This window comes from Auxenochlorella protothecoides (assembly GCF_000733215.1).
Source record: "Auxenochlorella protothecoides strain 0710 contig706, whole genome shotgun sequence".
NCBI lineage: Eukaryota > Viridiplantae > Chlorophyta > Trebouxiophyceae > Chlorellales > Chlorellaceae > Auxenochlorella > Auxenochlorella protothecoides.
The window spans coordinates 68613-96142 of NW_011934259.1; the positions used below are offsets into that span (position 1 = coordinate 68613).

The window sequence follows — 27530 nt, forward strand, 5'->3', positions numbered from 1 at the left end:
CTGTCCGCGCTCCGCATTGAGTGCCCTCTGCGTGCCCTTAACCTTGCCCGCAGGCCCCTTCGGGAGGCTCCGCGGATCACGAGGCTGCCCCTCGCCTCAAGCATGTCAGCAGATGCATGTGTGAGTTTATTTCCACAGCGCATGGGGTTGCGAGGGCTGATTTGTGGCCTGCTCGGGGCCGCGCGGGGGCCACGGGAAGTTGCCGCAGGGCCAGCCTTACATGCAGCGAGTGTGAGCTCCATGAGCCCGGTGCCCGCAGGCCTCGAACCCGGTGCCCTCCGTCCTCGCATATGAGGGCTGGGAGGTGCCAGCCACCCGCCATTCACGCCCACCTCCACCCCCCTTGCCCTCCTCCAGATCTCCTCCATGACCGGCTGGGCCCCACGCCCCAGCCCCCCCCTCCCCCAGCACACCTGGCGCCCGACGGAGGTCCCCCCCATCCACGGCCTGACCCTGGTCTTCCGCGCGCCGTGGTCTGCTTCCGGCGGCGCGCGACGCATGGCGGGGGTTCGCGCCGTGCTGGAGAGCCGCGTCGGCGGCGCAGCCCAGCTGCGCCTGGCGGTGTACGACCGCAGGGGCCGTGCCGCCGTGAGCACCCTGCACCTGCACGGCGCCGAGCAGAAGGAGTTCCCCTTACTCCCGGGGTTGGGCAAGCCCAGCTGGCAGTGCGCCGCGCGCGACATGACCTGGTGGCTCGTGTTCGAGACGCCCATGCAGCAGACGGCCTTCAGAGGTGGGGCCTTGAAGCTGGCGGGTCGTGGTGACGGGGGCGGGAGTTCTGGGATGGCAACGACGCGCCCGGGTTTGCCCCTCGGGCCAGGCCCGCGTCCGGGCAGGGCCCTGGATCTGCGCCCAGGCATGACGGGGATGTGCGCCCCTTCTGGAAGTCTGCACGCCAGGCTGAGTCCTGCATTCCCCCGCCTCCACCATGCAGGCCTGCTCCAGTACTGGGGGGAGCGTTCCTCCCAGTCGCTCGGCGGCCACACGAGCGCCGGCGCCTCCCAGCCATCCAGCCCCGCCAGCCCCCGCCCTGGCATGGGCGCCGCGGGTAGGCCCTTTGCACGGGGCCGCGTACTGGACGCGAGCTCCCCCCTCTCGCGCCCGGCCTCGTACCTCCCGCGCCCGCCTGGCGCGGAGGGCTGCGGCCGCGGCGCCGGCCCGCTGCGCCCGCTGTGGCCCGCCCCTGGCGCCTTCCCCAGCGTGTCGCTGGCAGGCGGCGCCCTGGTGCCCGAGTGCTACCCCTACCAGAACCTGCCCTCGCCCATCAGCAGCTTGCACAGCGGCACCTGCTCGCTGGGCGCGGCCCCCGCCCCACCCCGCAGCCCGAACCCGGCCTGGCCGCCGGCGGCTGCGCCCGACCGCAGCGCCGCCGCCTCCGCCAGCTCCAGCCTGGACCTGTTCCAGGGCTCCTCGCCTGAGGAGAACGCGTCGCTGGGCGCCGACGCGTACCAGTCTGCGCTGGAGGCGCTGAGCATGAGCATCGAGGGCGCGGAGGTGCACGCGACGTCCCCCCCGCCCGCGCTCCTCGGCGGCAGGGGCACGCCGGGGCTGGGCGCGGCGGTGGCACCCGCCGGGCACGCCAACCCGCCGCTGGCGGTGGAGGCGGGGGAGTGGCACGCGCTGCGCCTGCTGGACGCCACGCCGCCGCCGCACCTGGAGCGGCAGGCGCTGGCGCTGGGGTGCCGCGCCGCCTCCCTGGCCTCGCCCTTCGAGCTGGGCCCGCTGCCGGACCTGGACGGGTTGTGGGATGACTTGGGCGGCGAGGAGCTGTCGCCGCACCAGGGCAGGTGCTCAGGCGAGAGCCTGGTGGGCGAGGGTGTCGCCAAGCGTGCCAGGCCGAGCCCCGCGGCTGCCCTGTGCGCGCAGAGGTCCTGCCCCGCCTACTTCACGCCTCTCGCGCTCACCCCCTTTCCCGGCTGACTCTGCGTGCTGGGCTGCGCAGCCCACCATACGACCCGGGAGTTCGCTTCCCCTCCCCTCCCCCCCCCCGCCCTTCCCCCCTTTCAGACCCGCAACCCCGAGTTCAGACCCGCAACCCCAAAGGGTTTACCCCCCTCCCCGCACTCCTCCTCCCTTGCACTCACCCACGCTGGCCTGTGAATGACGGAGGCCCCAGCCTTCTCGCGCGTGAACACCGCACTACTGCACTCCCGGATTTTCCCCTGCTTTGCTTGCTCAGGGCTGCACCGCGCAGGTTGCCCCACATGACTCAGTTTGAACTTGAATTGCATGCTGTCAGACATGTACTTGCCCAGGCCACAGCCCAGGTGGAGGTGGAGGGGCAGAGGCGGTTTGGGGATGGGGATGGGCGCTGGGCAGGGCGTGCGATGCAGGATGGTCGGCGCGCCGACCAGCCTGCCTCAGGCACTGGGCGTGGGATTGCAGCGGGCGCTCCGTCGCAGCTCCATGGACTGCACCGCCGCCCAGCGGCCGGCCGTCAACTCCGCCTCGCCGTGGCTCACCGCCAGCAGGCGTGCCACCTGCCATGATGGTTTTTGAGGGGCGATACGGGAGGGGTGATGCTTCTTTGAACAGTCTCTGCAGGGTGCATCCAGAAGCCAGGCCAGTGCTGACGACTGCCAGTCCCTGAGGTGACTAAAAGGGTCGTCCCACCATCCAAAACTGTACATTTCATGTCCTACATTGAGTAAGTGGTGCAGACTGGCCGGCGTAATAGCTGCGTCCTTCTGCCGCGCGCTGGTTAGGTCTGTAGGGGGAAAGAAAACTAGATTCTCGTGAGCCCAGGGGCAGCTAGGGAAGTCTGTGACTTGAAACATTCTGCATGCTGGTCGCACTACACACAAATCCCCCTCACCTTTCTCCACCACTTCGGCTACATGTGAGGGAATAGTAAAGTCAAGCGCCCTCACAGCAGCCAGGTACTCCCTCACGCCGTCCAGGCTGGACGTCTGCAGCATGCTCGCCAGGCTCTCCGGCTCGGCTGTGGAGATAGGGAAGAGGCGCATGATTGGGGAGGGATTCTGGCTCGCTGCAATGTCACGTTTCGCACTGATGATGGGCGTGCCGGGCAACACTTTCAACCGCAGCCTGGCGCAGCTCACGGCAGCCTCCCCTCACCCAGCGGCGCGGTTGGAGCCAAGGGCAGGCTCGTGCCCAGCGCGTCCTTTAGCAGTGAACGACCGCAGGACAGGACGGTGACGGGGGCATCTGCCTCTTGATCCAGGGAGAAGAATTCGAAGTCATAGGCCACTTTTTGTGTGCGGACGAGCACATCCACCGCCTGGGGGAGGGTGGTGGGTGGGTTGTTGACACCTATCTAGAGAAGAGGCCTGTATGACAAGATGAGTGCAGGACGTATGCAGGCACTCGTTTTGGGGTGCAAAGGGATATTGTTGGCATGTACAACAGGCTCAGGGTCTCGACAGCTGTACCTCAGGTCGGCTCCTTCTCCCTGATGCTCCATCCAGAACTATCACCACGCCCCTAAACCTCGATACCTGAAGATTACGCACGCCGACTTCGTTGAGGGTGCCTGCCGACATGACAGTCTCGTCCAGCAGAACCTGGGGAGTGGCAAGGGTGGCTGGATGAGGGCTGGGTCAGGATGAAGCGGTCTATGTGAGCTCCAAACCGCGGAGACAGGTACCATCACGCTTACACTCATTCCAAGGCAGGTTCTGGCCCTTGCACAGCGACCGAGCACGACGCAATGTCTTGCGCTGCACTGGAACACAACGCTGCTCGTACTCCACATCGAGGAACCACCCTTTTCTCTTCCCTACCTGCGTCCCCTTGGCCATCTGAAGCCTCCCCTCCAGCAGACGCTGCGTGTTCTGATCCCGGCGGGGCCACCAAGGCCTGGCGGTGAGCTGCAGGTGGTGTGGCAGGGATTGAACACAAGGTGAGTCTTGCCCCACGGGCCAGCATCCCACGCCAGCCCCACCCAGCCTCGTCCACCAGGGGCCAGGCTCCTCAGACCACCTCAAACCCGCTGAGATTCGGCAAGGGCCGAAACGAGTGACACACACACGGATTGACTCTGCAGGTTTGCCGGGGTCTGACATTCCTCCTGAACACCAGTCCAGAATGCCCGTGCGACCTACCATGCCCACACCAACTACCTGGGAGGTGGTGAGGCCCAGGCACACCGAGCGCGGCATGAGGGCCTGTAGTGCCAGTGCCAGTGCCTGGCCCAGGGAGGACAGGGAGGCGGGACCAGAGGCCTGCCCGGCGGGGCAGCCGGTCAGGTTGAGGGAGCCCGTGCCAATGACGCCGGCATCCTCCCTCCTCGCATGCACCCTGTGTACACGGAGGCAGGTGGGTTGGGGGTAGAGGGTTTGGGCGGAGGAGAGAACGATGACCCATTCAGGAGTGACGCCATACGGTCCCTGCCATGTGACAGGCCCCTGGCTGGCGCGACACTGGTGACCCTTCCCCTCGCCAGCACCCACCTCCCGACCAGCTGCAGGAGCAGGTACTCTGCCGCCAGGTCGTCGCCGCCCAGGACCAGCGACAGCAGGCCTATGGTCCGCAGGCGGGCCTCTGCAATGGCGCTGGGCGGCAGTGGGGCTGGGGCCGGGGTTGGGCTGGGCCCGGGCAGGATGGCCAGTGCGTGGAGGCGGGGGCAGCGGGAGGTGGGGGGGTGGCTGCCTGCCAGCTCTGCGTCCATGGCGTCCTCCTGCTGGGGTGCAGGGAGAGTGGTCATCCAGGCTGATGCAGGAGGCAGGGCAGAGGCCGCCAGGACGCTGCTCTTCCATCAGCACCCATGGCCTGGCATGCTGTCCCCATCTCCACCTGGCAGCAGGCCGCCAGCTCCGGGACGATGCTCAAGATCCCGACCACGGTGACGATGTCGTTCAGGACGGGAGCTTTGAGGTCGTCCACCACCTGGAGGAACGCAGGGGGAAGGGCGATCATGGGCAGGGACCACCTGCTGCTTTGCAGCGGCGAGCGCCTGCTCCCGCCATAAGCCCTCCCCTCCAGCATGGGCAGGTTGCAGCTCCTCTCCCAGCACCCCAGCTCTTCTGGCGCAGCCCCGGCACCCCATTCCGCACTCACATACACCATGCAGCCGACGGGGCTCGGAGCAGCTGCTGCACAGGATGTGTCCAGTGTGGGGGCCTGACCATCCTCTGTGCTCCGCTGGCCAAGGCTGCCCCGGTTGGCGCGTGCCGCGGGTGAGACCACAGCGGGGGCCTCCTCCTCCGCATTCATGCTGGCGCCGTCCGCATCACGCTCCCTCTTCCCACCAGGCCCTGGCACAGACGGGGGTACCAGGGTGAGTGGCACATGCGCAAACTGGACATGCCGACCTGCCGCCATGGAGTGGCTACACTGCAAACACCCCCAGGCACGGCCCAACCCCACAGCCACATTCCAGGGCCCCACCGCGAGCACAACTGGGCGAGGGTTTGGCTTCAGGAGGGGTCGCCGGGGCGGGCCTGGCCCAGTCAGCCGTGCCGGGCGGGGCAATGAGGAAGAGCGGGCGCCGTTCCTCGATCTTTGTGGGTGCCCCGGAAGGCATGCACTCACTGACCTGGCAGGGAGCACGGTGCAGCCGGCAAGGTGGCGCTGAGCGCGCAGGGAATGTGGGCGTGCTCGCTGGGGTCTGAACAGCGCATGGTGCTGCAGCCGTGCTCCACCCTCTCAGGGAAGCTTGCCTCACCTGGTCCTGGAAGCGGGCTGACACCCAGGAGCCGTCTGCAAGCTGGACGGCACCCACATAGTATTCGGGGTTCAACATGTCTTGCACCTGGTGGGTGGGATCAGGACAACAGTGATGACGTTGAGGAAGGGGGGTGGAAAGCGGCGCATGGGACGTTGAGTCCGTTTCATACATGCTGGATGATGAGCTTGAGGTGCCAGGATGTCTAGCACTGTCTACCCCATCACTCCAGCTCCATTGCTTACCATGCCGGTGTAGCGAACCAGGGTCCCACAGGGGAAGCCGTCCACATTATCATCGGTGAGCAGGGGGACCTGTGTTGCAAGGTGTATGCTCAGGCTCGGCGCAAGCTGGCAGAACGAGATGCTCACCCGCCAGCTGTACCTCCACCTGACACCATGGCCGCGCACGAGAACGACGGGACAGCAACCCTCGATGGGCGAGATCCATAGCGCGCACCTGGTCCCAGCTCCCAACACTCTGAAGGAGGGCTGCTTGCAGGGCGCTGATGTCGACCTTGCCATCATCCGGCGAGACGGGCAGGGAGGCTATGGCAGAGAGCGGCTTGGTGATGGCCGGCACCCACTTGGGCGTTGCGGAGGGAGACATGATGGCCGATGGAGGGACAGTGTATGACGATATTGTGTGTGATCACAATTATTGGTATCTTCTCCAAGGTGTGCATTAGCTCGGTCCCCAGTTCAAATTCGTGCGCGCGCACCGCGGGACCACATTCATGGGGCAGCGAGTCCTTTTGTCCACGTGGTGATGCTTAGACGTGAATGTAAGCTGCTGATCTGAAGAAGTGTGTGTGTCGCATCGAGTATCTGCACCAGATGTCTCACTACGGGCAAGGACCCCCGGGATTATACCAGAACGCACCTGGAGGGCAGCCAGGTGCCGCTTCTCAATGGATGACGCCCTCAGAGCAGGTACTGTAGGTTTCGGGCTGGTGAATGTTCCCGTATCTGCTGCATCGCGTTCATGCAACTCCGTGACGGGTGCTGGGGGTGGCGAGAGGTTGAGCCGCAAGGCAGGTTTGAACGACGCCTGGAAAGTGGACCTCTGTGTCCCTGTCAAGTCCTGTGCTGGCCATGCATGCGCCACTGGCCTCCGCGCGAACCCTGCAGGCACAAGCACCCTCTCAACAGCAGCAGTACGCATATGGCGCATCCGCGCAGCAGGTAGGGACATAGAGGTGGATCCCCATTGTCTGCATGATGGTTGAGTATCCTCAGATTGGATTTCTTTGTTGTGTAGGGCCTGGTCCTCATCTGTGTTCCTGAGAACGCTGTGCCACCCTTGTGTCCAGGGGTATGCCCAGTCGACAGCCCTGCCTGCCACCTCCTATCAGGCCGGAAATATATCAAACCAGGTCTGTGCAAGCCATGGGTGTCAATGGCCTTCGAGCCCTCTGCGCGAAGTCGGCACTGATACACTGTAAGACATCGAGGTGCATCTGGCAGCAATGTCATCTTTCTCTCACCCTCTGCTCCACATTCACTCTGCAGCCGATGGGGATGAGCGCCTATGGCAGCCTGGCTGGCGCATATGATCCCTCCGGCCCCCCGGGACCTGAGCCACGAGCCTGCGCCAAGGCCCGGCGGCATGACCGCCGGGCCCACCTCGCACCAGCAGCAGCAGCAGCAGCCGGAGCCGCGCTATGCCCCGCCCACACACCCGCGTGCCACCTCCCATCAGCCGTTCGACCCCCGCCGGGCGCACAGGGAGCGGATTCCCGGCGCGGCCCCCGCCCAGACTCCCACGCCGCACGGCCACAGCACGAGCGCCACGGCGGCACCCCCGGGCCTGGCCCCGTCGCCCTTGGCTCCGGGGCCCTTCTCTGCAAACCATGGCCAGGGCTACACCGGCGCAACGCACCAGACGCACTTTGTCCCCGGCCCGAGCGCCAATGCCCCTACAAGCAGCCACTCCCCGATGCTGGGCGGACAGGGTAGTGAGCCTGTCTACGCACGACCGTTCAGCGGCGTGCAAGGGAGCGGCGGCGGCGCAGGGTCGAGGGGGGGCATCCTCCCCGCTCAGGCGCAAACCCAGCCTGGTGCCTACCAGCAGCAGCAGTCTCAGCAGCCTGGTGGGTACCAGCAGCAACAGCCGCAAGCTGGTGCCTACCAGCAGCAACAGCCGCAAGCTGGTGCCTACCAGCAGCAACAGCCGCAAGCTGGTGTGTACCAGCGGCAGCGGCCTGGTGTCTACCAGCAGCAACAGCCTGGTGCATACCAGCCGCAGCAGCAGCAGCCGAGCCTGGTGAGCAGACTGCAGCAGGGCCTGGCCGCCTCAAACTCGCACGCGGCGGTCACCACCCCTGGCGCTGCTGGCGCCAGAGCATACCTCGGCCAGCAGCAGGCAATGACGACGGCCCCTGCCGCTGGCCCCTATGCGAACGGCGCCCAAGCCGTGACCGGCGTGCCGGGCTTCCCGTCGCCCGCCGCGGCGCCGATCTTCCCCCGGCCGGGGACGCGCGGGAGCGAGTACAGCTCTGCCCCCCCCCCGGGCTCCATGGTCACCTCGGGCCAGCCCCAGGGCGGCGCGGCGGGCGGCCCCGTCCCCATGAAGTCGGTGGCCGCCGGCGGCGCGGAGCGGCAGGCAGCGCCCGCCGTGCATCTGGCCCAGGGGTACCCTTCCCAGGGCGCGCCCGCGTACACCCAGGCGCCGAGGCGCCAGGGCCCGGCGCCGGGGGAGGTGGGAGGCCGGGCCGCGCCCGGGCCCCCGTCGGCGGGGCGGGGACGGCACGGCGCCGCGCCCGGCCGGGGTGGCGGGCGCCAGCCGGCGACGGCCTGGCGGGAGCCCGGCCCGGCCGGGAGGGGGAGGGGGAGGGGGCCCAGGCACGACACCGAGCGCAACGACGGCGGCGGCGGCAGGCCAGGGGCGCACGCTCAGGGTCTGCAGCGAGGGCCACGCCCCGACGTCCGGCCAGGTATCAGAAGTCACGGGCCATTCTCGGTCAGAGGGTGGGAGTTTCAGGGTGCCTCGGTCTGCAGTCGCGCAGCGCTCACGGCCGACCCGCTGTCCATCACCGCAGAGTCGACGGCACCCGGACGGCGCGGGGAGGCCCGGTCCTCCACGCCGCCCAGGAGGGCCCGGGAGCGTGCCGGGTCGGAGGAGCGGGCCCCTGCGGCCTGGAGCCGCGCCGGCGGCGACGCGAGGCCAGGGGCGGGGTCGGCGGCGCGGGGTGGGGACGCGGCGCCGGCCGGCTCCCCCAGGACGGCGGCGAAGCGCAAGGCCGGACCTGCAGGGTTGCCGTCGCCCGAGCCGAGGTGGGTGGTGGCGGTGGGGCTGCAGCGGACCTCGGTGCCTGGCGGTGCACAGGGATGGGAGGGTCGGGTGGGATGAGCGAGCGCTCCCCTCCCCCCCGCCGGGGTCCTGGCATGCCATGCGATCCAGACTCGAGCGCCGTGCCGCCTCCGCGCGATCGCTCCGCAATGTCAGCCCGGCGTGACCCTCGGCCGACGGCACACCTCATTCCCAGACATTCAAACAGGCCCCACGCTCCTCCCCCAAACCAACCTCCAGGCACGCACAGAGGGCTGCGCCCGCGGCACCGAGGCCCTACGCCGACGCGACGCTGGGCCACGCCCACCTCGTCAGGCGCTACCCCCGGCTGGCCCTGGAGAGGGACTGCGTGCGCGTGGATCGCCACTTCCCCTCGGACGCCGACGCGGTGGGGGGCCTGGGCGTGGCCGAGGCGCTGTCTCTGCACCGAGCGGTCCCGGTCAGCCACGGCGTCGCGCCGGCGCCACAGGTGCTGGCGGCAGGGGTGTGTTTCCGCGAGGGGCATGAGGAGGGGGGACGGGGTCCGAGGGGCCTGGACCTGGCGTGCAGGTGTGAGTCCCGTGCCTGCGACGATCAATGCTGCCCAGTGCACCCCGCTCGATGCTCCAGCTCGCCCACCCTGGACCGTCCCGTGCCAGGACGCGGCGGCGGGGGGGTACACCATGACCTCGCCCCCCGCCCGGGACGTCCCGCGTGGCGCCCAGCTGCGCAGCGTGCGCGTCGTGTTCAGCACCGGCCTGTCCGAGCAGGCGCGTGCCGCGGCGCTCCAGGGCGCGGGCGCGAAGCAGGGGGACAGCCTGCGGCGCCTGCTCAAGTTTGTGGTGGCACGGACAGGTGGGCGGCGGATGGCGCGAACTCTTTCGCCGAGAGGGAGGTCCTGGGGACTCGGGGACGCGGTGGGCTGGAGTATCCTGGATGTGTGGGTGCTCAGGTGTGCCTGAAGCCGCAATCACCAGCGCACGCCTCCCTCCGCCGCCCCTGCAGAGGAGAAGGGACGGCGCAGCGGGATCATGTGCCTGGGCGGGCCCGTGGACGCCGCGCTGGATGGGTGTCTCGTGGCCGAGAGGTGGGCGGGTGGGCGGCTGTGCTGGGGGCTGCAGCGCTTTGGGCGGGGGCATGAACTAATTTCTCCGTCCAACCTCCACCTGACAATCCGTGCGTGGTGTACAAGCAGCACGACCCAGCCTCAGCCCCTCCATCCTGCCAGGGACGAAAACGGCGTGCTCAGGAGGGCGGCACAGCGGCACTGCAGGATACAGGTGTGCGTGGAGAGGGTCGGGAACACACTGGCACTGGTCTGAGCTTTTGCTCGGCTTTGCCAGTCACACCTTCCCCCCTGATTTTCCAGGCTGGTGTCGACCTGGCCCCCACCGACAAGTGGCTGCGGCTCCTGGATGTCACCTACCAGGTATGCTCTGGGAAGGGAGGGTTCCTGGGGTCTGAGACTGATGCTACGGCAATGTTTCCTCAGTCCAGATACGGCCAGCGTTCTGAGATACACAACCGCAGCGGCTGCACCTTGCACGTATCCATCGCACGAGACTTGGCTTGTGTGCCACCTTGCTCCCGCAGAGGCTGGATGAGGAGGGGCTGGAGCACCACACAGAGATCGTGTCCATGTTCCTCGTCGACGCCTCAGCGTGAGTGCTTGGGACCCAATGCGCATTGTTCACCTGGTGCTGCGGTGCTGACGCGGCGCCGCGGGCGCGGTGTGCCATCTGGGGCGTCGCTGGACATCCAGGGCGCCGCTGGCCAGGCGGGGCGCCGCAGGCGTGGCGGCCCTGCAGGCTCACTCCTGATGAGCCCCTCATGCTGCACCTCGACATGCCTCTGCGTGGCCCCGCTGTGCAGGTGCCTGCCGAATCAAGAGAGCTGGCCTCAGGTCTGGGCAGAGGCCCAGGCGGCCCGGCGACTCCAGACCCCCGCCGCAGCAGGACCGGGGGCAGCCCCGCGGCCTGGGCCAGAGGCCGAGCCTGAGACGGCGCGGGGTGACGTCCCCCCCGCAACCACCGTGCAAGGGGAGGCCGCGACAGAGCCCGGCGAGGCGCTCGCCGCAGGGTCCGCGGAGGAGGACTTCATCAGGCTGCTGAACGAGCCTGCCGGGGAGCCGGCGGAGGCTGTCGGGGATCTCACGCAGGCGCTGGATGCGGGGCTGGAAGGGGCGGACGCTGCTGCCGCACTGGCGCCCTCTCCAAAGTCTGATACCGATGTTGTGTCCCTGGCAGCCGTCCCGCAGGCTTCGCCTGGGCCGGAGGCACGTGCTCAGGGAGGCACGGCGCCCCCGCCCGGACTGGCCCAGTCCACCGTCCCTGGCCTGGCCCCGAGCGATGCGCCGGAGGCGGTCGACGCGGTGCTCGAGGCAGCCATGGATTCATCCCCCGTCGAACGGTCCGCGGCCCCAGATTCTGTCGCCACGAATCCCGCGGCGGGGTCCGTCGCCACCGCCGCTGCCGCCCTCCCGCCCAGCCCCGCGCTGTGCACGCTGGGCATGCACGGGGCGGGCGTGAGGCTACGCACGCTGTCCATCTCGCTGGACGGCCTGCTGGACTACAACCTGTCGGACACAGGGGCGGGCACCTTCGAGCTGTCCCTGCTGGCGGAGGCGCTGGCCGACGCGCTAGCCCTGCGCTACAGCGGCATCATCATCGGGGCGCTGCGGCGGGATGGCCAAGCCCGCGCGCGGGCGGCGCGCGCCCAGCGCAAGCGCGCGCGCGCGGGCGGAGGAGGCCGGCGGCGGGGAAGCGCGAAAGGGCCGAGGGAGCGCATGGGACGAACGGAGGCGGCGGCAGGAGGAGGGAATCCTGAGGCCGAGGGGGACCTCGACCTGAACACGCCGCCGCTCGCAGAAGTGACGGCAGTGCTAGCAACTGAGCAGGTGCACGTGAACGCAGGCTCGCATGCGAAAGCGGGAGCAGCCGCAAAGGAGGCGTCGATCGATGGGGCGGCAGCCGATGTGGAGGCGGCGCTGCACGCGAGGACGGCACCCGGGGCAGAAGTGGGGCCTGAATCGAACGAAGCACCCGCTGCAGAGGTGGCAACACCGGCAGAGCTGCCCCTCCCAGTGCTGGTCGACGTCGGGCCCGAGTCCGGCGAGCCTCTTGCCGCACTGAGTCCGGGACCGTCGCCACTCGGCCCTGGTCCGCTGGCAAGCGAGCTGCCCAGCGGCGCGGAATCGGGCGTTTGGGGTGTAACCCCTGCATCTCCGGGCGCGGTGGAGCTTGAAGTGGAGGCACCCGGAGACAAATCCACGACCGGCGAGCCCGGCGGGTCGGACCTCGGCGGGGACCTGGCAGGCCTCTTTCAGGACGACGATTTCGTGTTTGCGGAGCGGCTGCGCAGCCAGGGCGGGATGGAGGTCGCCGCCGAGGAGGACGCCGCGTCCGCGCCAGTGCAGCCCGGCGAGGGTGGAAACGGCGGCGCGCACTTGAACGACAAGGACCTCGCCGTCTCCCTGACCATGGCCTTCCGCTACTTTGACGCTGGAGGGAAGGGCTACCTCGGGTGGGTGGCGGACAGGGGGTGCGCGGCTGAGATCGGTACCCCTGGGCTGGGTAAACCCCGGTATACATGCGTAGACAGGGCCGAAGCTCACGCTGGTGATGAGATGACACTATCTTAAAATCCGTGCCACCTTATTCGCGGGGTCCATCCCCCTCGCATTCAGGACGGAGGAGCTGGAGGGCATCGTCGCGGCAGCGCAGCCCTTCCTCCACCAGGACCTGGTCCGGTCCTGGGTGGCTGGCGTCAGCGATGGCAGCAGCCTGCTTGGAGGCCGAGGCAGGGTGGCGTACATGCCTCGATTGTGTGAGCGGGGTGCCGGCACAGTCCCAGCGGAAGAGACTGCCCCATAATCGTCGGATTTCGAAGCTGCGAGGAACCCACACGGTCCGTGAATCTTGAGCCCTTCCCTGTGCCCAGTGTTGCCTTGTCGCACCATTGGCCACACTCCTAAATCGACTCCAAGAATCATCGCCAAATTTTGAGCTTGGGACGTGCACGGAAGCCAGTGTCCAACGAGGACTCGGTGTCAGGATGGCTGATAGGCACGTTAAGCCGGATTCGGGACTCCTTTGACATGGCTGGGGCTTACGATGAGCGGCGTGATGCCGCCGCCTCAGCTTACAGGCTCTGGATGCAATTCAGAATTCCCGAATCCTGATCCTTCAAGCCCCTCCCGATGCGTGCAGGAACCAGGATGGCGGGGCGGAGCACGAAGAGGTGCTTCTGTACGTCCCGGATCCGGATCTGAGGTCGGAGTGCGCCAATCCCCAAATAGATGCAGGGGTGCTTGCATCTGACGCACATTCCCCTCCGAGCTGCGAGAAGCCGCGAGGGGGAGGCAGCAGCAGGATAGGAGCGGTAGGCAAGGGGGTGACGCACCAGGACGTCACTACACACGAAGCGGAGGAGCTTCGAGCCGCTGGTTTTGACGTATAATGCAAACGTGGCCCGCAAAGGATATGGTACAGGCTGGACGGGCATTGCAATGGCAGTTTCTTATCGTAAGAGGCTGTACTTTGCAACACGTCCGCTCCAAGAAAGTCCCGACGGGAAAGTCCTGGGCGCGGGTGTCAGGACCAAATTTGACATCCTACCGACTCAGTGGATCATTGACTTTAAAGCAAGCTGTAATTTATTGTCATAGTGTGTACATTCGTGACGGCATCGTTCTGCCAACGCGTTGTTCAGTCAGGGAGCACTGTGACACGGCCATAAAAATTGCTCAGAAGCTCCCTGTATATCCACCGACAGCCACCCCGAGCCCCACCACCTGCGTCTCCTCCCTCAGAGCAATCAACGCCACTGGCCCAAGACAACGCCGCTGCTCGGGCCATGCGCGAGTGACCCGAGACCCAACCCCGTCTCAGCGTGAATGGATCCCGGCACTTCTCCATCGCCAAACGCGTTCCCTTCGCCCTCCCCCTCCCCCTCACCCCCTTCGCCCCAAAATTACTATGCCTGGGGCACCGCTGTGTACGCCACCCTCACAGCAGCGGCCATCGTGCTGTCGGTCGCGGCATGCCTAGTCATGTTGAATAGGTCGTACTGGAGGCCCAGGCGCATGCGTGCAGCTGCCGCAGCAGCTGCCGCGACCGGCAGGCAGGGCTATCCCCCAGATGGTGCGTTGCATGAGCATGTCTATACATGTTCCGGGCGTTGTTGTGGAGGCTGGGTAGGCCAGAAGGATAATGGCTGGTGTTTGGCTGATATGCTTTGGATCGACTGCATGGGCGATGAGATGCAGCCTGCTTCTGCAGCATGTGCCGGGCATGCTGGAACGCCTGGACCTCCCTGCGCAGGTGTCGATGATGCAGAAGAGAATGGTCTGGCCCCGGGAGGTCCCTCGGCCTCCAAGCAGCCTGTCATCGTGGTCCAGCCGGGAGGGTGTGTGGATCTTGCCATCAAGGGCGGCGCGGAGGAGGACCCCGCCCCCGGCGGTCACGCGCGTGCCGCCAGCCAGGACCTGGAGGCTCAGTCGACTGGGGCGGGTGAGGCGAGGGCGCCACGTCAGCGGGGCATGGGCGGATGGGTCGCCCCCTCTCCACTGGCCTCGCCCAGCACGAGCGTGCAGATGGTCGTGCGACCCCTCGCCAGCTGGTCACCCGCCAGTCGTCCCCAGGTCCTGATGGCGTGGCCGTCCCTGCAGCTGCATGAAGTGACCCCCCATCCGGCCATGTACTACCCCCCGCCGCGACGGCCGCAGCGAGGTGGGTGGATGTCTGGTGCATCTTGTGGAAAAGGGGTGGGGGGGAGTCCAAAGCTGGGCATCAAAGACCAGCTCATGTCAGAGCTGGTGCAGAGCTGGCGTGTGGGGCAATGATGTGTGGGGCAGGTGCCCGCAAGCACAGTCATTCCCTGCAAGAACCCATCGCGCACACCTGACGGCTTCCCATGCTGCTCCCTTCTCAGGGCCCATGCTGCCGTTTGTGGAGGTGAGCGTGGATGTCGCTGACAGCGACGAGGAGCGCGAGGAAGACAGGAAACAAGGGGTCCGCACCTCTCGCTGACACTATAGAGCGCCGCTGAATGGAGGTGCCACAGCCCCCAGTGCATGCCTAGCTGCACGTTGCATGTAATCTCTTGGTTGAATGAAGAATGCTTGCTTGCGTGGAGGAAGAGGGTGTCATGGAGATGGAATTCTTACTACCGTGCTGTGCCTGCGGTGTACACCAAATCGGGGTGGTCGCTCTCGGAGATCAGAGAGAGTCCAACATCCACGAGGTCGCTGGATACCACACAACCGCAATCCTTGTTTCAGCTTGACTTTGCAATCATCGCGTGTAATGACGCCTGTTTTCGCGATCTCCAGCCTCGCAGGGTAAGGTCGAGCATGGAGGGGTGTCGGTATGGTCGCAGGAACGCATGCAGCTGTACTCACAGGTCGAAACCCACACCTGCAGGAGGAATGTAATACCGCCTGGAGTGCACGGCAATGCGACATGGAGTCCCAGGGTAGGTGCATTGCTGTGTGCGCCCCTGGAGAATGGTGGTGCCCTGGGCATGGGTTCTAGCCTTTACTGATCTCCATTCATATTCCTCAAAGATGACTGCTCGGGGAGGCGAGCATCTTGGTTGCTCAAGCTTTAAGACATTCAAGGTGAGTGTCTTTGGTCGTTTTGGGGCTTGGAAGACCGAACTACAAGGATTTTGATCGAGATTGGTGGACCCATGCCCCTCCATCGGATGTCACCTCCTCCCTTGCCTTGCACTCACCACAGGGAGGCCATGGAGCGTCTGTGCATAAGTCGCCACCCAGGAGGGCACATCGACCGGTGATTTCATGTGCAAGTCTGACTGTCCAGGAGCCCTCGACTGGAGTGGAGTTCCCCCTCGTACAAAAGTTCTGGTGGGCAGGGGATGGTGGCAGGGAACAGGCTCCTGTAGTGTTCAAGCACTTGTGACTCCCCGGTGCCTGGAAATCTGCCCTTCCAAGGTGTGGCACTCGCTCACCACCCCTCTCGCTAGGCTGGGAGAGGAGATGCGGTGCATCGGGGCCGGCGCACGCACCAAGAAAGTGGCCTTCCTGGGCATCAAGGTGTATGCGGTGGCGGTGTACGCCGAAGCCGAGAAGGCGGCCCGAGAGCTGGGCATCCGAGCCAGGCAAGGATCGATGAGGGAAGGAGCGGTCGAAGTGAATCTTATATACCAGCCTTTCATGTTGGAAAGGTGTTTCCTGTTGACCCCACATCTTGTGTCCAACTGCCAAATGATTACATTTGCATCATCCCATGCAGGGGTGGCTTCTTTGAGAGCGACGACGATTACTGCTCTGCTCTCCTGGATGGTGGTTTTCACAAAGCACTGCAGGTGTGCCGTTTGGAGCAAGCCGGCCGACTGACTCCCGTATTCTTCAAGTATACACCTTCAAAAGTATCAGAACTGAACAATTGTGTCACCAGCTCACTCCACACCGCAATCGCTGGCTCATGCTCCGCCCCCCCACCCACTGCTCCTCCCGCACAGATCCACCTGGTCCGGAATGTGGAAGGCACCCAGTTCGTCGAGGCCCTGGCCGAGGCCTTAACGCCGCGGATGCGCCTGTCTGGAGGTGGGGTGCCTGGGGCCTGGTTTGGGTTGTGGAGGGAGATGTAAACAGCATTTTGCCGACTGCTCCGGGGTCCTCCGCCCACTGCTTGTCTTTGTGCTTGTAGGTGCAAGTTGCATGGGAGCCTGTGCACTGCTGCCAGGCAGCGCAGTGCCTGCAGCCACTATGGCGACCCACGAGTACGCTCATGTTCGGCCCCCTGTCGGCGCTTTCCCACCTCGCAGAGATGGAGAAGCTGGAGACCTTCTCCTCCTTCTTCCAGGGCCAGCAACTGAGCAAGGGGTCCGTCATCACCCTGCTCTACCGCACCGACGCCACGCTGGACATCGCGCTTTCCTCCCCAGAGCGGCCTGCCGACCTGGCCGCCGCCCGGGCCAGTCTGTGCATCAAGTCAGCCTCCCTGTGCAGGGCGCTGTTTGAGACCTTCCTGGGGGAGTCCAGCGTGGTGCCAGAGGCACGGGCGGTCTGGGCGGCCGGGGCTCGGCAGTTGCTGGCCTCAGATGAAGTGCGCCGCGACACGAGGCGGGGGGGGAGCGGCTGAAGGTGTGATGGTATGATGAATCTAGCACAGCACGTGCCCTTTTTACATGATGCATGTTGTTGAACCTGCTTGCACACCTCTTACACGGAGCGGAAGTGGCCAGATGGTGGTGAGAAGGGATGGATGTACAGTAACAGGGTTACATATGTGAGTGCTGTGACCATTACCCGACAGCGCTGCCGCATTTAGCCCGACAGGGCAGTGCCACGGACTTCAATTCTCCCCGGACACTCACATCGTATAACATGGCACTATCTATCTTGCACTTATCTCTTAATTTCCAGATTCACTCCGTGTCTGTTCGATGGTGTCACTACGGCCCCAGGTTGGCGACAGCATGAGATCCGCCGGCGCGGTCGCCCGCCGGTCGACCGAGCCTTGGGCTGGTCGTCTCCCGGCATGGACGTCCCCGACCTGCCGCCTCGATGTCATACGCTGCGTTCTCGGTCTCGAAGGGGACAAGGTGTTGTTCTCGAGGCCTTGCAGCGGCAATTAATATCTACATCTTGTGAAGTGCCTGCACACCACTCCCTGTCCTCTTGTTATTCTCTGTCCGGGATTGTGTGGGAAACCGCCCCGCCTTCGACACCATGAAGTGGACCGTGGCCTTCCTGGGCCTCCTTGCCCTCACCGGCGCGGCTCTGGGTGAGACAACTCACAACCGTCGCAGCATCACGGGGGATGACGTCCAGCATGGTGAGTTTCGGTCGCGTCGCAGCGGCAGGTCAATGGAGGGGTCAAACAGCCGTGAAGCCGTACTCGAAACGAGCATCACCGGCCCACCCTACCTTTTCCCACTCCTTGTGCAGCCCTGACCGACTTCATCAACAGCATTCGCACCGAGCTGCACTCCAAGGACACGCATGAGTCCTCCCGCCGTCGCCTGCAGAGCTGGACGTTCGCAGAGGTGAGCCTGGCCGCACACCGTCGTGGGTTGTGGTCCGAGCTGCTGATCTCCCAGTCCGCTTGAGCCAGTGCGGGAGTCATTGGAGGTCGTGGTCGTTCCCCCCAATTCCTGCAGAACATTCATGCCTTCTTCAAGGACGTCCTGGGGTCCGCATGGGACAAGTTTGTGCCAGACGCATGGAAGGATGCCGGTACGCTTGGGTTCTGACAAGGAGAGGTGTTAACGCAGTTGTGTGCTGTGCGTGCTGCTTGGTGACATCAGCTAAACCGTAGACCACCCCTTTCATTCACAGCACCATAGCATGACATTTCTGTTGTGTGTGGCTCAGCGCCAAAGCAGCTCATGCCAGCAACACACGCCTGTCGCACCGGTGGTGCCCCCTCAGGACCCCTGCTTCGAGCTCAAAAGCTCCCCTCTTCCCACTCCAACCAGGCTTCTCATGGTCCAAGCTGGGTGACTTTGAGTACACCAGCAACCTGCAGACATTCCTGTCGGAGACCAACCTGAACACGCTTGCCAAGCCGCAGACCCTGGCCCAGCTGCACAGCAACCTGGAGAAGCTGGAGGAGACCTTCTGCACCCCCGAGGAGTACGTGTGTGGGCTCGGTTGGGAGGAAGCTCTTGCGTCTGGGGAGGTGGCGGGTGCCATGTACCCCAGTGCCGCTGCGATAACCTAGCCCCAAATTTCCTATCCGATTCGCTGCAACCCCATGGTTCCCCCTCCCCACCCAGGTTTGTGCCCCCGTCACTGACGCCCAGCTCCTGCACCGGGCCCAGCATCACCCTGTCCTACATCCCCAAGAAGTGCGTTGTGAACGATATCGCCAAGCAGATCCTGTGCACCACACCCAAGCTGATGCTGTACAAGTTCCCCGGCTCCTGCTCCCACAAGCACTGGACCCCCACCACCTGGACCGGGAAGGAGTGCAAGATCGCGGGCAAGGTCGGTTTCACCCAGGAGGTGATCATCGGGGGCGGGGAGTACACCATCCCACTGTCCGGCGAGGACGACGACTAGATGCAAGGAGCGGAAGCCCAGGCGCAATGCGGCAGGCGTGACCATGGTGTGCGGGGCGCAGCCCTCTGCCCACTCTTCAACCCTCGCCCAGACCTGGCCACACCATGGATTTTATTTCGGTAGGAGCATCCCAAAATAGCGGCCTCAGGGACCGCACAGGCATGTAATGAGCCATTAGCTCTCGTACAGGGGGAGCAGGGAGGCAGGGGCAGTCAAGGAGGAGTAAGTATTGGCACGTGTGACCAGAGAGCCCCAGGCCTGGGTTGGTCCCTCACACTGCAGGGTCACAACAGACAGAAGGGTCTCCACCCTGCTCATCGCAAGCCAGACGCCAGGGCCTCTTTGACTGCTGCCACGGCCCCAGCAGCATCGAGCTCCTCGGCCTGCCTGGCCAGGCGAGCCACGAGGGCCAGGTTGGCGGGCCCCGGCGCATCCACCCACACCCGCCCGTTTGCCCCCACGGCCAGCTCGAACTTCAGAGAGCGCCCAAGCGCCGCGAGGAAAGGCGGGCCAGACGCCAGGGTGCGTGCGTGGGAGGTGGAAACCTGGAACAGGGTTCCACCCTTCAGTGGGCCGAAGCCGGCCGCCTGGCGGGGGAAGTTGGTGTTGTGGGTGGAGAGTCAGGTGGCAGTATCTTTTGGCAGGTGTTGAGGCCCGCTGTGGCGCCTTCAGCAAACCAGCATGCCCTCACAACAGATGTTATGTACTGCTGCTAGCGCGTCCAAACCTCGACCAATGGCCTTCCTGAGACCCTCGCACCTCCCATCCTTGAACAAACTTTTGCACGCACCTTGCCGGCAGTATCCATGCACGTCAGCACTGGGTCGAGGTCGCGAGCCGCCTCCTCCACACGGCAAAACACTACGTCTCCGACCTGCGGTGCTCAGGGACGCATGAGTGAGCAGACTATGCTGCACCTCACAAGCATAGGCTTGCCCATTCAAGCCCAACCCCAGCAGAGCATGCGACACATTTGAGCCTCCCTCGTCGGCCCAGGCATGAACCCGCAACACACATGCATTAAATACCTGGAGGTTTGGTCGATTTCGTCGTGCCACACCCTCAAACGCCAGCACTGGGAGGAAGGCCGGTCCTGGGCCCCCAATGTCCACCGTATAGTTCTCTGAATGACGATGTGCGATGATACCCACCACTGCATCATTAAGGTTCGGGATGTACCTGCAAATTCAGGGAATGACAGATAGAGAACTCTGAGTCGTGCTACTTCGCTGCAGCATGGCGGTACCCATGCGGGTCATGGGTGCACTGTCGTCCGCACCTCTTCTGACGATTGCAGACCCACAGGCTGTCTCCAGGCCCCTGCTGCACCACCCCAGCCTTGACAGCGATGAGGCTCCGACCAGCCTGCTGCACCCCACCCCCAACTCGCACAGTCCCCGTCTCAGGAAGGCTGGCTATGGGCTCGCCTGGGACGACACACTGCAGAAACAGCGAAGGGTTGGATTAGAAAGCTATCGAGTCAAGGATATGGTGCTCTCGCCCAGCGCACTGTCACTCCTGACGCCCAGCGCACCTTGCCGAGGCATGGAGGTTGTTCTACCGCTGCGACACCCATGACAGGGAGATAGTGCGTATATCACTTCCCCATACCTAGCCGAAGTATATCGATTCCAAGCCTATTGCAGTAGCCTGCAAGCCCATAATAATTGTGTAGAGGTCCAGTGCTATGACCCATGCACACTCGGGAGGGCGCGCTCGACATGCGAAGCTCGCGAAGCATCATGGCAAAGTACGCCGGGCATCTCATTTCAGGTTTCCACACAGGGGCCGTGATCGTTGCAGGATTACTGTTTTGGTCTTCCAAGCTTTGTTTAGGGGTGGCTCCAGTCCTGACTGGCAGCCTGCTGTCTTCCTCAAAGCCTCAGAGACCTCCTCACCCCTACCTGCCTCACTGCGCGAGGGTGGCGCCCAGGCTCTCGACCTTGAGTTCAGGGGTACCAGTGATCTCTTTACGGCACCTGGCAACCCTCACCCGGACCCGGAAGCATTCCGAGCACGGCATGTCGGCCCTTCACATGGACGCCCGTCCGCTTTCTGCGGATTTGGACCTTTTCATGGACACCCTGCCGGTCCTGCCCTACGACAGCTTCACCCAGGGCCACAACATATTCTTCCATGAGGGACTGCAGGCGGACTCGCCCCTGGACTCCGGGAGCCTAGAAGCGTCGGGGAGTGGCGGGGCCCAGTCCTCCGAATCCCCCACGGCCGTGATCCAGGATGACCACAAGTCTGGGTCCAGCAAGCCGCGGGGCGGCAAGAAGGGCGGCACCAAGGGCAAGGACCAGGAGCAGCTGGAGCGCATCCGTGCCAAGAACAGGAGGTGGGCTGGGTGGCTGGGACGGCAGGCATGAGGAATTGGGGCTAGTGCACCGGCAGGGGCTCTGGCTCACGGTGCGCCCCCCCGGCATGGTAGGCCACCTGGTGGCGCGATGGAAGTGTGCATTCTTGTGACCATCTCCCTCCCCCAGCACTCACGCCGCCGCGGGCACATCCCTTCCTTCGCCTGGGTGCAGGGCACAGAGCAGGTATCGCGCCAAGCTGAAGGCACAGGCGCAGGACACCGTCCAGAGCCACGATCAGGTGACTGGCAGTTGAAGGGGGAGGGGCAGGGACTGATCCTGGGACACATGCAGTGTCAAAGGGCTGCAGAGCGGGGTGGTTGGCCGGGGAGTGAAGCGCCCTGGGTAGTGGTCGGCCTGCTCCTCGCCATGCAGTACCCTTGTTGTAACAGTAACCCGGCGGCGTAATCTACGATTTCACCTGTAAACCCCCCCCCCCCCCCCCCCCCCCTTCCCTCATCCAGGTGGCGGACGAGCTTGCGCGGCTGCGACTGGAGAACGCGGCGCTGGCGCACTCCAACGACCTGATGGACCGCGTGCTGACGGTGCGGGAGGATTACATGGCGAGCCTGAAGGGCGGTGCCGAGGACGCCGCCCTCGGCGACGCCGTCCCCGGCTTTGGCACTGTCACCGACTCGCGACGGCCGCCCTCGGCGCCGTACCCCGGGCACTCGCCCGAGGCCGACGCGGCGGCGCGGCAGGCGGCCGCCACCTGCGGCGTCACGGGCCTGTCGGCCGCGGAGGTGGCCAAGATCAAGTGCTCAGACCCGGCGGCCGTGGTGGCAGCCTGGCAGGCGCTGGTGCCGCGGCTGGAGGACGCGCTGACGCAGCTGCGCGGCGCGCGCGACGCCGACTCCCGCGCGCTGGCCTGGACCGGCATCCAGGAGGCGCTGCACGACGCGCGCATGTACTGCTTCGAGCACGCGGTGTACAAGCCGCACAACATCCAGCAGCTGCTGGGCGCCAACCTGGGCGTGGGCCGCGACGGGGACGGCCCGGGCCCCGACCACTGGGCCTTCGTGGCCGCCGAGCTGGAGCTGGACCAGGCCCAGCGCGCCGCGCTGTCCCCTCTGCGCGACGTCTTCCTGCGTCGCATCTCCCGTGTCATGGCGGAGCGGCGCGCCGTGCTGGGCGCGCTGGCCGCCGCCACGCCGGCCAGCAGCCTGGCGGCGCTGCAGCAGTCCACCGCCGACTGGCTGCGCGTGAATGCCGCCACCTCGGAGTTGTCCGCCAACCTGCAGCAGGAGCACATGGTGTGCATGGAGTTTGTGTCGCGGGGCTTCGGCGGAGTGCTCACCCCCCTGCAGGTGCGTCGGTGTGTGGGAGGCAAGTGTGGTGTGTGTTGGAAAGGGGGGGGTGCTGGGCAGGGCGCCAGGCGGGGGTGGATCAAGGCAGGGAGGCATGGAGTCAGCATGGTGAAAAGCCTGAAACTTGAATGGGGTGAAACCCAAGGTTATTGTCGCAAGGGTGGAGTGTGCCAGGGGCAGGGAGGTTTGCGCTGCACCGAGAATCGGAGTCACTGGGTGGGAATCTGTGTCTGTTTTTAGAGTTTCCCAGATCCTGCATGCCTCACTACCACCTCCCCACCTCCACACCCAACCTCGATCTCCCTCCCCCCCCCCTCTTCCACCTCGTGCAGAAAGCTATTGCCATCGTCCGCTCGTACCCGTACTTCCCCGACATCTACAGGTGGGGCTGTGGCGGAGGAACGGTGCTTTTGCTGCAGTGCATGTGCTCAAGGAGTTGGCTACATGATGGATGCTTGATGATGGGCAAAGACGAATCAACTCTTGCATTGCCTGCTTCCGAGCTCGCACCTGCACGCCCTGCATGTCATCAACAAAACGCTTGCTGGGCACTGCCTACCACCCATGCAGCATTTCGACGGCCAGCCTGGGCCCTGGCTACAACCCCACCTCCATGCTGGACGCGCCCCGAGACTTCACAGAGCTCTCAGAATGAAGGACATGAAGACGTTGACCAAACGCATGCCCTGATTTTTCCAAATGACCGCCATCCAGGCCCAGCTCTTGGACGGGCCACACATCTGTAACACGCGAGTCCCGGGGATTAGGGGGTGCTGGTCGTCACGTCGTCCCGCCCAACATTCATGTACAATCCTGCCCGTGTACGTGTCGGTGACGCGCCGTGTCGTTACATGGCTCTGGGTGGAAATTTTGTAATAATTGTGGAGTAGGGGTCACGGAGGCAGGAGTACTCAGCCTCCCCCGGCACTGGGGGTCGGGCCCGGGTCACCGCTCGTGCGCATGCCGGCACGCCCTTCGCCATGTCCGAGTACGACTGGACCGATTTATTGAGCTCCCAGTCCTGGGACCCTGACCTCGAGCCGTTGGGACCTTGTCCAGCCCCCGAGGCACACCTGCCACACCCACCCTCCGCTCTTGCGTCATGTCAAGAGGATGATGAGGACCTGTCCCTCCCACCGTCCACCATTCTAAACCCCGCCACACAACCCCTGATCGCTGGGCCTCCCAGCGACCTGCCTGTCGCCCTGGACGCCGAGCCCGTGCCCAGCATGGGGCGAGGCACCACGTGCACCGCAAAGACCGCCGAGGAGCGGTTGGCGCGCCAGCGCGAGCGCAACAAGCTGGCGCAGAAGCGGTACCGTGCCCGCAAGCAGGCTGCATCCCAGGCCCAGGGGATGAGTCTGGCCCAGGCCCGGGAGGCGCTGGTCACCGCCCGCGCCGAGGCGGCGGTGCTCGCCTCCCAGCATGGCATCCTGGAGCGCCTGCTGGCGGTGCATGACGCCAGCCTGAGCATCCTGGGCGAGCACCGGCACCACGGCGCCTGCCCCGCCTGCAACTACGCGGAGCCGGGCATCACCCCGGGCCAGCTGGCCGTGCTGCACGCCGTCTGCGGCGACGGCGAGCGCTGGCGGGGCTGGGCGCTGGGCCCCGACGATGCCCGGCGCTTCGCCGCGCTGAGCCCCGAGGTGGTGACCGAGCGCTGGCTGGGCAGGCGGCGCACGCTGGTCGACGTCTGCGACCAGCTGGTCCAGCGTGGGGGCCGCTGCCCAGCCCTGGAGGCCCACCTCCAGCGCGTTCTGGACGAGGGGGTGAGCGGTGCCCAGGCTTCATGTGTCTGATTGGGGGGGGGGGGAGGTTGATTCTTGACGCGACATATGCCTGCCTCCTGGTGACGGGCATGTCTCGAGAGCGGGAAGCAGCGGGCGCTGAGGTATCACAGCATGGCAGCAAAGGTTTGCTGGCCGCGGGTGTCTACAAGGGCAACCCTAGGGCAAGTACAGCTTGGAAGCCTCCATGCACCTCTGAAGCGCCGCCGGCAAGGCCTGCCCCCACCTGGCATGCAGAGGTTGCTGATGTGGCGCGTGGCGCACTACCTGCCCGGCCGCCTGGCGGAGGTGGGGCGAATGAGGAGGGACGCGCCCAGCGACCACTGGGAGGACGTCGTTGTGAGTCAGCAGGGGAGGCCTGATTTTTTAGAATGGCGGTAGCAGTCGAAGGGGGGGCAGGTGCATGGGCAGGCGCCAACCCCGGAGTTCAGTGCTGGCTGCATGCCCGACATAACATCCATGTGCACATTCTGCGTGCAACCAGCCATACCTTCCTCTCCTGTACCACAGAGGCGGCTGGGGCTGACCCGGGACCAAGGGTGCGCATGTCTCGCAGTCGCGCAGGCTGCCCGGCGGCAGGTGTCCAGCGTGCGTGGCAGGGGTCAGGGCCAGGAGGTCGACAGTGAGGGATCGGAGATGGATGGGCTGGTGTGAATGTCTTTGATCATCATGCCTGCCAGACTGATTGCTGGGGGACACCCCGCATGTTTTGGATGGAAGAGTAGAGCAGGTGCAGCCCTGAAGGGTCCTGGTGTGCAGAAATGTTTGTAAACGCCCGCTCGTGCAAATTGCTCATCCTATGCAGGTGCTGGAGCAGAGGAAGAGGATCCTCGCGAAGGTGGGGCACACCAAGCTTGCCCTGACCGGGGCGCCGCTCCAGCTTCAAACGGCCAGTAGCCTGCAGGTGGAGTGCCGGGTCATGTGTGTGCCGTGGCCTCATCCACGAGCGGCCTGGAGGCAGGCGGGCACTGTGGGATGTGCACACACTGTGAGGTTGCCCCTGTGGGTGTCGCTGTATCATAGCATGGATGTGCCAACCGACCCAACTGTCACATCCCTCGTCTCTGCATGCTCTCTGAGCTTGACTCGACCAATAGCCTGACTCCTCGTCTGCCCTGTCCCTCATTCTCAGCTGCGGGGTCTCCTGGAGCAGTTGGAGGAGAGCATGGCTGCTGAGAGGAGCATATATGCTGAAGCTCGAAGCCTGGTCAAGAACATCTTGACACCTGCTCAAGTGAGGCCCAACCTGCACAACAGTTTGGGGCCTGGCGCTATGGATGTAGCACTCATTTTTGGTGATGTATGTGCCTCTATCATAATGATTGGGTCGCACTCCCCAATGTCCCCATGACATCCAGCAGCATGCAGCTCAATCCTACGACCCCCAACCGCCTTCAGGAGGGCAGAATTATTGCCCTGTGTCTAGAGTATGGTTCACCGGACATCTGCGGGTGCGGGCATGGGGTGCAAGGGCTGTCCACCAATGATGCACCGCTCTGCAGGTACAAGCCTTGAAATGGCCTCCCGCACGCGGGTCACCACGGCACCTTCTATGGCCCCAAACCCCATGATCCTCCACGTCCAATTCCGCAGGCTCCTGACAGCCTGGGAGAAGGTGTGCGGCGGTGAGAGCTTCGAGCCCAGGGTTGGAACTTCTGGGGTCATGGAGGAGCCCTCACTTCAGGAAATAATTGGACCAAGCGTGCAGATCCATCTTGATTGACTGCGTGTCCAGGATACCTTTCCCAAACTGAACGAATGTTGAAGCTTGGCACGCTTCACTGCCGTCCTGCTGTAAAACCATTTCGTAACGGAAACTTTGTGAGAATATCCACGATGGCACTGCCTGAGCAGCCTCATGACAGCATCGCCCCATTTTAACATGCCAGAAGGGCTGAGTAGGAGCCCCTGCAGGAGGCCCGTCTGGCGCTGCAGTTCCGGGCAATACACTCTCGCATGATCAGCGGACACTGCCAGAGAAAAATTCATGCGACGACTGGGCCACCAGTTTGTGATGGGGGGGGTCTTGTTTTTAAGAGGCACTTCGGCCACGCCGACTCTCCTCACCGCACCCCTACCGGGCTTGCGCCGGTTGCACAGCTACGTCCGCGAGGATCAGGCTGGCGCAGTTGGTTGCCTCGGACGGCAAACCGGTGTGTGTGTTGAGGGGGGCGGGGGTTTGGGGGCCGGCGAACAAGGGGGCCCGCCAAAGGCCGTGGGACGGGCCTCCCGGGCGAAAAAGCGCTTGACCAGCATGAGCATGTTGGCCGCTCCGTTCACGTCGAGGTTGACAACGTTGACCTTGCAGGCCTTGTTGACGCACCGCTTGGTGTCTCACAGCTCCGTCCACGTCTCCACGCCGTTGCAGACCCGCTTGTGCCGGTAGGCATGGAGGGTGGTGTGACAGGCGCAGCACAGCTTTGATGACCTGTGCTCGTCCACCACCACCACCCCGCACACGCGCCGCAGGCGCCGCAAGAACTTGATCCAGGGCCCCGGCGGGGCGCCCCGCACGATGCCCTCCCGATCCTGGTCCGACCAGTTGCCCACGCCGACAATTGTGGTCATGCCCGGGGGGGGCGCGGAACTGCTCCGCCAGCCGGTTGATGGCCCGCTCCCTGGCGACGTAGGCTTGATGCCGCAGCTTCCGGAACGGCTTCCCGTGCATGTGCCAGGCCAGCCCACGCCGCAGGTTGGGGAGGATCCACGCGACCCACGACAGCAGCACCTCTGTGCTCGCTGTCTTGTGGGTCGGGCACCTGCAGGAAGAGAGGGGTGTGTGTGTGGAGGGAGGTCGGTGTGTTTGGAGTACCAGGGGTGTTGTGACACAGTGCACACCTCTGTGGGGCCTGTCACTGCCTACACCTCACAAACCAGTCATCACCCACTTGTGCAGCTCCTTGACATAGTCTGGGGCCTTTGCGTGCCACTTCGCAATGGTCTTCTCCCGCCGCTTGGACCCCGACATGGAGTGGAACTCCTTTGAAGAGCAGGATGTCACGTTGGCGTGTTCGTCCACCGTGGTAAACATCTTGGTCCGCCCGGGGTCGATGCCGACGTACAGGTGTATCTTGGCATCCTCTGGAGGGGGTCCCGCCTGCAGAGGCGTGGTAGGGGGGGGGGGGGGGGGGGTGGAGTTGTGTTGTT

The 27530-nt window shown here is 64.9% G+C and overlaps 7 protein-coding genes across 7 annotated transcripts; 5 read left to right on the forward strand and 2 right to left on the reverse strand.

Moving 5' to 3' along the window:
* Positions 1-366: 366 nt before the first annotated feature.
* On the forward strand, positions 367-1920 carry F751_0170 (hypothetical protein; the record flags this gene model as incomplete). Its single annotated transcript, XM_011401042.1, has 2 exons — positions 367-733; positions 935-1920. 2 exons carry the CDS (start codon positions 367-369, stop codon positions 1918-1920), a joined length of 1353 nt encoding a protein of 450 aa, XP_011399344.1.
* Positions 1921-2360: 440 nt separating this feature from the next.
* F751_0171 (Mini-chromosome maintenance complex-binding protein) lies at positions 2361-6235 on the reverse strand (the record flags this gene model as incomplete). Its single annotated transcript, XM_011401043.1, has 10 exons — positions 2361-2480; positions 2643-2941; positions 3079-3241; positions 3459-3524; positions 4083-4260; positions 4413-4639; positions 4756-4848; positions 5627-5713; positions 5872-5940; positions 6086-6235. 10 exons carry the CDS (start codon positions 6233-6235, stop codon positions 2361-2363), a joined length of 1452 nt encoding a protein of 483 aa, XP_011399345.1.
* A 1959-nt stretch (positions 6236-8194) lies between these two features.
* F751_0172 (hypothetical protein) lies at positions 8195-14925 on the forward strand (the record flags this gene model as incomplete). The annotated part of the gene is made up of 13 exons (XM_011401044.1): positions 8195-8283; positions 9158-9386; positions 9556-9751; positions 9902-9983; positions 10125-10176; positions 10266-10325; positions 10490-10557; positions 10769-11503; positions 12080-12418; positions 12582-12704; positions 13325-13419; positions 14218-14406; positions 14828-14925. The coding sequence occupies 13 exons, from the start codon at positions 8195-8197 to the stop codon at positions 14923-14925; spliced, it is 2355 nt and encodes a 784-aa protein (XP_011399346.1).
* A 432-nt stretch (positions 14926-15357) lies between these two features.
* Positions 15358-17004, forward strand: F751_0173 (hypothetical protein; the record flags this gene model as incomplete). The annotated part of the gene is made up of 4 exons (XM_011401045.1): positions 15358-15374; positions 15884-16049; positions 16382-16471; positions 16726-17004. 4 exons carry the CDS (start codon positions 15358-15360, stop codon positions 17002-17004), a joined length of 552 nt encoding a protein of 183 aa, XP_011399347.1.
* A 590-nt stretch (positions 17005-17594) lies between these two features.
* On the forward strand, positions 17595-18929 carry F751_0174 (hypothetical protein; the record flags this gene model as incomplete). The annotated part of the gene is made up of 5 exons (XM_011401046.1): positions 17595-17700; positions 17814-17911; positions 18026-18101; positions 18344-18506; positions 18644-18929. The coding sequence occupies 5 exons, from the start codon at positions 17595-17597 to the stop codon at positions 18927-18929; spliced, it is 729 nt and encodes a 242-aa protein (XP_011399348.1).
* Positions 18930-19243: 314 nt separating this feature from the next.
* F751_0175 (Putative exosome complex component rrp40) lies at positions 19244-20505 on the reverse strand (the record flags this gene model as incomplete). Its single annotated transcript, XM_011401047.1, has 5 exons — positions 19244-19516; positions 19720-19803; positions 20081-20108; positions 20209-20369; positions 20464-20505. 5 exons carry the CDS (start codon positions 20503-20505, stop codon positions 19244-19246), a joined length of 588 nt encoding a protein of 195 aa, XP_011399349.1.
* Positions 20506-20965: 460 nt separating this feature from the next.
* Positions 20966-25037, forward strand: F751_0176 (hypothetical protein; the record flags this gene model as incomplete). Its single annotated transcript, XM_011401048.1, has 7 exons — positions 20966-21270; positions 21464-21530; positions 21754-22596; positions 22929-22978; positions 23786-24365; positions 24621-24722; positions 24894-25037. 7 exons carry the CDS (start codon positions 20966-20968, stop codon positions 25035-25037), a joined length of 2091 nt encoding a protein of 696 aa, XP_011399350.1.
* Between the last annotated feature and the right edge of the window lie 2493 nt (positions 25038-27530).